General features: G+C 43.0%; 1 protein-coding gene across 4 annotated transcripts in view; it reads left to right on the forward strand.

Annotated features, from left to right (window-relative positions):
* The window catches only part of GSK3B (glycogen synthase kinase 3 beta), a 173,497-nt gene extending 167,573 nt beyond the window's left edge, over nt 1-5,924 (forward strand). For all 4 annotated transcript variants that reach the window (XM_084871677.1, XM_084871678.1, XM_084871679.1 and 1 more), the window contains one exon: nt 460-5,924. In XM_084871677.1, the coding sequence (XP_084727803.1) occupies nt 460-527 (68 nt within the window). In that variant the 3' untranslated portion in view covers nt 528-5,924. The remainder of the gene's footprint in view (nt 1-459) is intronic.
* The last annotated feature ends 2,499 nt before the right edge of the window (nt 5,925-8,423 follow it).

Below are 8,423 nucleotides of genomic sequence, written 5' to 3' on the forward strand. Positions count from 1 at the left end.
TAGAAAGCAAGCAGTTGAGTTTGATTTACACATAGCACTTCTGCCTGTCATGCTGGCCCACAGTACTTCCACTGCCTCCACCCCTTTTACTCTCCCAGGCAGATGGCATGGTTCAGGACTTCCAACAAGTTTTCAGCTGTGCATTTTCAGATAGCTAGACTCCAGATCCTATACCATTGATCCAGGCTAGAACAAGAGCTTTGATAGACATAGTCTCTGGCTACCTGAGTCTGTAACTTATTCAAAGACAGTATTGTCCTGCATCAGGACCAGGCCACAGCATGGACTTAGCTCTAAGCAGAAAGAAATCCAGATGTCTAGTATTGGCCATGTTTTAAACGTTTCAGATAACACTTGGAAGCAGGCCGCACAGCTCAGTCTGCAGTTGAGACAGCATGCTTTTCTCTTTGAGGCTTTACAGCATCACTCATGCTCTCTCTTGGGACTTTTGATTTGCAGATGCTAATGCTGGAGACCGTGGACAGACCAATAGCTCTGCTTCTGCATCAGCTTCCAACTCCACCTGAACAGTCCCGAGCAGCCAGCTGCACAGGAAAAACCACCAGTTACTTGAGTGTCACTCAGCAACACTGGTCACGTTTGGAAAGAAAATTAAAAAGAGAAAAAAACCTGTTCATTTTAGTGTTCAATTTTTTTATTATTGTTGTTATTATTTAACCTTGTAAAATATCTATAAATACAAACCAATTTCATTGTATTCTCACTTTGAGGGAGACCCAGGGGTGGGAGGGGGCGGGGGAGGGAAAGCGGAGCACCAGAACACAATCTCTCTCCCACGACAATCTTACCAGAAGTCTGCTGTTAGATACTTAAAAACAGAACTCCTGCTTCACGCCCCTTCCACAAAAGAAGAAAACTTTGTTCTTGCTGAAGTTTTTTTTTTTTACCTTCTTTTAAAGTCAAGTGTAAGACTTGGTATAGTGCACAGCTTGAAATTGGTTGGGAGCTTAGCAGGTGTAACCCCATGGGGACTTAAATGTCACTTGTAAAATTAATCCATATCATCGGGCGTTTGAAGACTTGCCTTTGGCATGTTGGTGGCAGGCATGGCAGACAAAAAGAGAAAAAGGAAATGTGTATTCTGTGTAACCCTGGGAGGTCAATAAAGTTAGAAGCTGTAAGGGAAAGATTCTTAATTGATTTGTTAAAGTTCTGTTTTGCTCTTAATCATGTTAGTGGTGGGGGATTTGTGTAAGAGGCTGTCGGGAAGGAGCCTGCCTGCCCTTCCTGTGGATCTTGGCTTGCCTGGCCAAACGTTCTCCGCACACCTTGGTGCGGTTGTACACTGGTGGCGGAGGAGAAGGCTGACAAAGCGGTGGGCCGGCACCCTGGCTGCAGAGGTCAAAAGCCGATAAACCTGGAGGAAGGGACGGGCCAGGGCGGATCTCACCACTGTGAATGAAGTAGTCCAGATTCTTTTCTAAAGTTGCTTCCCTGGGAAAGATACACTTGAGAGGACATTATAGTTAAATAATGTGAACTGTAACAGTCTACTGGTTTATTTTCATATTTTTTTAATTACAGATTGAGCTTGCAGAAATTGCCACATTCTGCACATAGTTCTAATTTTAAATTCAAATCTAGAATCTGTATTTAATTTCAGCTTTTTTTTAACCTCATGCTTTTTAAATTTTTTATTTATTGATGCATGTGTCAGGCCATTATGATTCTAGATGATCGGAATATTAAAAACTACACATCCAAATGATACAAACAGTCACTTGTACCTGCTGACTTTATAGGAAAGTGGATTACATAAATGTGTGTATAGGTGTTATATATGCGTGGATTCAGTACTGCCTTTTGTTTTTGTCTTCATTTTGTCCACAGTATCAGCATTGACTGCTTGAAGAGTGAGAAGAAGAATGTTCCCCCATACCCAGTTAAGAGTTTTGCTTGTTTTCTTTTCTGTATCAGTAATGGTGTAAGAACCAGTCTCTGTTTTTGAAGAAAAAGCAATATTCCTTGGAAAGCAAGGAGGATTGAAGGATTATGTTTGCAGTGAGGAAATAGATTTTCACAAAGAGTTTGTTTTACACGTTTAAGGTTGACATCTCTGTGGGCCTTATATACTCTAAAATGAACCTTAGTCACCTTGGTGCTTACGGGCCATTACTTGACCTATGAATCTTAAAGGCACAACCAGTTGTACTTTACATGTAAAGGTTACTTGAGTGATGGCCGCCTTTCCCCGCACCCGCTCCTTCCCCGCACGCCTTCTACGGTTCACCGAGAGCCAGGGCTGCAGGGCTGGGCCCTGGGTTGCGTGTGACTTACCTTCCCCTTCTCATTGCCACCTTCCGCCATGTTAGCGGTCTCGCCCTCCAGGCGATTTGGAAGTGGAGTCTCTTGACAGCCCTCATGCAGGTCCCCGGAGCCTGTACTGCTTCTTACCCACATGACTCCCAGAGAGTCGACTGCCTGCTGACGTGAACCAGTGCCAGGAAGGCAACTGTGAGCCATCGTCGTCGTTTTCACTCACTGTTTAAGCTCTTAGGCCGCCAAAGGGGTTTCTCAAACCTCTGTTTATATCAGAGTTCATGAGAAAGGAAACATGCTCAGTCAAACCAAATCAAACATACTGAATTTTACTTTTCATAATGAGCATCTGAGAGCTGATTAAGATTGGAAAGACATCTGAATGAAAGTATTTGGCAACATGATACTAAAAGAATGGCTTTGATAGGCCATTTTCAGGAAAGATAACAAAGAGGCCGAACAGCAGGTCTGTGACAGAAATGGACCTGCTTTCAGACCACTGCCCAGCCAACATCTGGACAGACACTACTCTGGATTTGGTATATCTGCCAGAGTCCATAAAGATCTGTGTTTGTTTTACAAAATACCTTCCCCCCGATAAATGGGGTGAGAAAAGAGAAGAGTCTGATGCTTTCCTCTCGTGTTGTGTGTGCGTGTGTGAGGGCTGAGTTGCGTGGTTTTTTCTTTCTCAAGGATCATGGCGGGATCACAGCTCTTTTATACAAGTGAGATCCAGGTCTCTGCGTATCTTTTTGTAAATAATAATAATAATAATAAAAGCTCCTCACCAAATTCAAGCCTGTACATTACATTTTCTTTCAATGTTTTTAAATTTAAGTTTTATTGTTTTGTATGTAAATATGTGGACCCAGGAACTGTTATTAATGAGCAAAAAGTTACTGTTCAGGGCAGTGATTCTGTTTAATAATCAGACAAAATGTAGACGAGCTTTTTAAAGCCATATAGTTTTAACTCTGTACAGTAGGTACCGGCCTGTATTATTGTAACAATAACTCTAGCGATGTATAGTGTATCTATATAGTTTGGAGTGCCTTCGCTTCCATGTGTTTGTTTTTTTGTTGTTTTTCATTTTTTAAATTTTAATTGGTTTCTCTCTCTAGCCATGTCTCCCTGTCCCGACCCTTTTCCCTATGAGATAATAGTTCACTCATAACACAGTGTCTGTGCCCCTTCACGGTGAATTTCAGTGACACCATGCTCAGGAGTGGAAAGAGGAAACCACGTTTATAATCTCCCATCATGTAAGCCCTGCCTTTGTTTTGGTTCTGAACATATGTCTTCCTCAGTAGCAGTGACCGGTTTCATTTCATCCCGAGGCCGGCCGGGGGCTCAGCACAGTGCCGGGGGCCCTGCAGCCGGAGGGTATCCATTAGCTTCTGTTCTTCTCTTCCCCAAACCCTAATCATGTCTTATAAACAGCAGATTCCATGCTCACTCTCACAAATGAGAGGGGAGAATTGGTTTTTGTAAATCAGAATTCCATCATAGTGTCAGGTTTTGCTAGTCAGGTCTGAATTGCCAAAAGGCGATTGCAGGCAGTAACACCGGAGTGCGCGCGCGTGAGGACTGTGGCTCACCCAGGGGGGCTCCATCTGTCCGTCCTCTCGCCACCTCCACCCCTTTCAGCAAAATCTCATTTTAATTTCTTTTTTCAAAAATTGGTTGAATTCTTACTGTGTGCCCATCATGAAGGCCTTTTTTGAAAGAAAATCAAAATTAGTTGTTTTGCCTCCAAGTACTCCATAAGAGATGTCTTGAGTAGGAAAAAAACACAAACTTTACCAAACCAAAGGTTCCTCTATTTGAAACATCATGTGTTCGTTCCAGCAAGGCGGAAAACTGCACCTTCTTTCCAGTGACATGTCATTTTTTAAAGTCCTCTTAATGTTTAGATACATATTTTTGGTGTGTGTTTTAATCAAGCTGCCTAACCAGCCATCTGGTCTGCACCAATGCAAAGGTTTCTGAGAGGACTATTGTATTCTCTATCCCTGTGGATATAAAGACACTGGCATTTTCTTTCTTTTTCCCTTTAATTTTTAAGGGACTTAACTTCAGAATCTTCCAAAGGAAGTTTGGCCAATGCCAGATCCCCAGTAGTTTGGCGGCTTTTTTTTTTTTTTTTTTTTTTTTAATGAAAATTGTAACCGATTTCTGTTGTTGTTCTTAGTGATCATCTAATCACAGAGCCAAACACTTTCTCCCGTCAATAGAAAAACAATTCAGCATGCATTACAATAAAACCTGTCTTTTCTGATAGAAACCTGAGCCACTGAAGATAAGAGAGACAACTAGAAGCAGAGTAGAGTCCCAGACTAAGGTCTACGTTTGAGAGGCTTCGAAAGTAATCCCAGAGGTTTGGGTTATTTTCACAAGGGTTATGACGTTTTACTCATTTGTTACTCCGTTTTGCACCTCTGCAATAAAAGCAAAATGACAACCAGTACATAAGGGGTTAGCTTGACAAAGAAGACTTCCTTGTGTTAATTTTAAGGGTTTTTTTTTTTTTTCATACTATATCTGCTACAGGCAGATTCAGATAGATGTATGAAATGTGCTTGCCTGTAAAATTGCATTTATAAATGTGTTGCCAATGGATCACTTGGGCCTGTACACATACCAATTAGCGTGACCACTTCCATCTTAAAAACAAATCTAAAAAACAAAATTTATTATATATACATATATATATATATATAAAGGACTGTGGGTTGTATACAAACTATTGCAAACACTTGTGCAAATCTGTCTTGATATAAAGGAAAAGCAAAATCTGTATAACATTATTACTACTTGAATGCCTCTGTGACTGATTTTTTTTTTCATTTTAAATATAAACTTTTTTGTGAAAAGTATGCTTAATGTTTTTTTTTTCCCCTCCCTTTCCCCATTCCCTTGTAAATACATTTCGTTCTATGTGACTTGGTTTGGAAATAGTTAACTGGTACTGTAATTTGCATTAAATAAAAAGTAGGTAGCCTGGAAATGAAATTAAAATTCACAAGTGTGTGGTCTTTATTTCACTACCCAGCCCTCCTCTTCACCCGGCCAGTTTTGCCACTGCAATATGTAGACACGTCGCCACCTCTCTTCCTCCCGTTAGAGAAACATGGATCTTTGTTATAAAAATCGAGATACAAACATTAGCTCTCGTTCTTTCAAATGATCTTATTCCACTGTGTGGCCGAGAGGTGCAGCTTCCATCTTGGAAACCTTTGGATTGGATGCAGAGGAAGCTTTGCAGATGCTGCATTGAGAAGAAAGAAAACACGCCCGAAAGGGACAAATCTTAAAAACGTGTATAAGCTGCTGTCTTCTGTTACTGTGCTCATGGTTTGGTGTAGCTGTGTTTTTTTTAAGTTCCATCCCATCGGTAATGGTCTTTGGGAGTATCTGTAAAATAAGTTATCACAAACAGTGGGGCTGTACCTCCCTGGTAACCGACACATGTTGTGTTTGAGTCCATCATTTCCAATACTGGATGCTGTATGTAAACATGTAATGTCTCTTAGTGCAAAAAGAAACTTTTTTTTAGGGCTGGCTCGCGGTCAGGCCTAATCTAAAGGCTAGATATAAAGTCATGTGACTGCTGCTTCAATAAAAACAAATTTATATTGGATAAAGTCTGGTCCTCTTTCTTCACTTACGTGTTCATTGTGGTGAGGTGTGGCAGTGGAGGGGCGGGGGTTGAGGAAGTCCCTTGTGGGGTAGGCCGGCCTCCTGATACCACTGAAGTACTTCTGTTTGGGAGTCACTCATATTTCCTGCCCCCTCTGAGTAGAGGTTGAGCAGGATGCCCTTTTAACTTAAAATCCTGGAAGTCTTCACTTCCAGTCCTTTGGGGTCACATTTCTGGGGGAGCCGGGACAATGCCAATTGAGGCTGGAAAGGGGTAGTGAGAAAAGAGAGGGGTCGAGCTGCAGGTTCCCTTCGAGGAAAAGATGGTGAAAGGGAAGTGACCACAGTGATGGACGCTCACCCAGGCCTCAGGTGCAGGGGTATTTGACTCCCCCACTAGCACCTTGGGATTTAGGAGAGCTGTGAGCGCATTACAGGGACGTGTCCCGGGAAAACGAGCTGTTGTGGAAGGTGGGATGCTGAGGCCTACGAGTCGTCAGAGCTGAGGGGACAGTCAATCAAATGTGCATTTCTCTTCCCGGCCTCTTCTCCACAAAGAAGCTCTGGGTCTTCCCCAAAGAAGGACCCTTCACGTTTGGGGCAGGTAGGGATTGGCTGCTGAGTGGCTCTGGCCAGTGGGGAGCCAGACGGTGAACATAACTTCCTCAAAAGGTCTCTCCCGAGCTCCGGTGTCAGACTTCATCCTCACCTGACTGGGGCCAGACCTAGAGAAAGAATAGTGGCCACAGAGATGCCCAGAGAGCGACACTCAGTTCTAACGCTCAGAGCTCGGGAAGGGAATAATGAAATCTGAATGCTTGAGAGTAGGGCCGGGCGCCTAGCCCTCTAAACCACAAAGCCGCTGAGAGGAAGGGTCCCGTGTGAGCTCTTCGGTGCACCTAACCTTGACTCTTGAGAGCTTGTTTGGAGGTTCTAGCAGGGGAGCGCAGCTACTCGGATACCCTTGACCGAAGACCGGTCCTCTCCTCTTGGAAAGTCGTCCTCTTCGACCGAGCATGCAGCTTTGGGAGGGACACACATGGATCGGTGAGGGAGGAGGGGGACACCCGCCTAGCCAGCCAGATCAGCCGAATCAACCCTGGCGATCAATGGGGTGACAGATGTCGCAGCCAGATCGCCCTCACATCCCTAACCTTGACTCTTAACTGCACTTGGACCACACTTACTTTTTTATAGGATGTATGTCATTTAGTATTAAGTCATTGTTTGGGGAATTACCCAGGTATTTTTAAAACCAATATATCCCCCTTTTTAAATTCATTTAAATTGTAAAAAAATTTTTTTAAATTGTTTATTGTTGACACTATTGCAGATGTCCTGCATTTTCCTCCCACCTCCACCCAGCCCCCACTCTTGGCCCTCCCCATTATTGTGTGTGTCCATGGCCTATGCATATGTTCTTTACCGAATACTACCTCACCTTCCTTTATCCGGTGTCCCTCACCCCCCTGCCCTCTGACATCTGCCAGTCTGTTTCATGTATCCATGCCTCTGGTTCTATTTCGCTTGTCAGTTTATTTTGTTTGCCAGAGGCCACATATTAGTGAGATCACATGGTATTTGCCTTTCTCTGACTGGCTTATTTCCCTTAGCATAAAAATCTCCAGGTCCATCCACGCTGTGACAAAGGGTAAGAAGTTTATTGTGTAAATGTACCACAGCTCTTACCCACTCATCCACTGATTACATCCCGCCTTAATCTCATCTTGCCCTCACTTAACTGACTAGCACACTCAAAATTATTCCAGTCAGGAAGAGGAGAACCATTTGATTTATGAATACAGTTGAATGAAGTTTACATTTCCAAAAGCAATTCCTGGGGGCAAAAGCTGGAGTCCTTGCATTTGCAGAGAGAAGCTTCCCCCTTCCATTTCCTTTCTGAAAACGAGGGTGTTTATCTCCTTGATGCAGAGAGTCTGGTACACTTGGAGGGATTCAGGGCATAGGTTTGCTTGCTTTGATATATAGTGTCAATTTCTTATGTTCTCAAAGTTTGGCCAATTTCTCATAAAATGGCAAAAGCTAAGCAAGTATCTGTTCCTCAAAATTCAGTTAATGTGTAGCTTCATTTGCACCAACATATTACACTTTTGAAATTATTTCAATTACTACATTTTTAATTATAGTATAAATATATTAAATTTTTATATGGAGCAATCATTTTATGAGGAAGCCAAGTTAATGCATTTTTATATTCTTTCACCAACAGTCTTCAGGTATGTAAAGGGCAATCCTATATAATAAAAGGCTCATATACAAACAGACCAAACAGTGGGACAACCAAACAACCAGCCGCTATGATGTGCACTGACCACCAGGGGGCGTATGCGGAATATGGCGGGCGTTGGCTGTGGTGGGATGGAAGAGCATGTGAGCAGGGGTGCTGGTCGCTGTCATTGGGGTGAGCTTCTAGTGGTTACTGAAAATTATTTGCTCCTGCGCACTGTGGTCCCACCGGGCACCTGCACCTGCACCCACTGCCA

The sequence above is a fragment of the Pipistrellus hanaki genome, assembly GCF_964339955.1.
Source record: "Pipistrellus hanaki genome assembly, chromosome: 2".
Taxonomy (NCBI): Eukaryota; Metazoa; Chordata; class Mammalia; order Chiroptera; family Vespertilionidae; genus Pipistrellus; species Pipistrellus hanaki.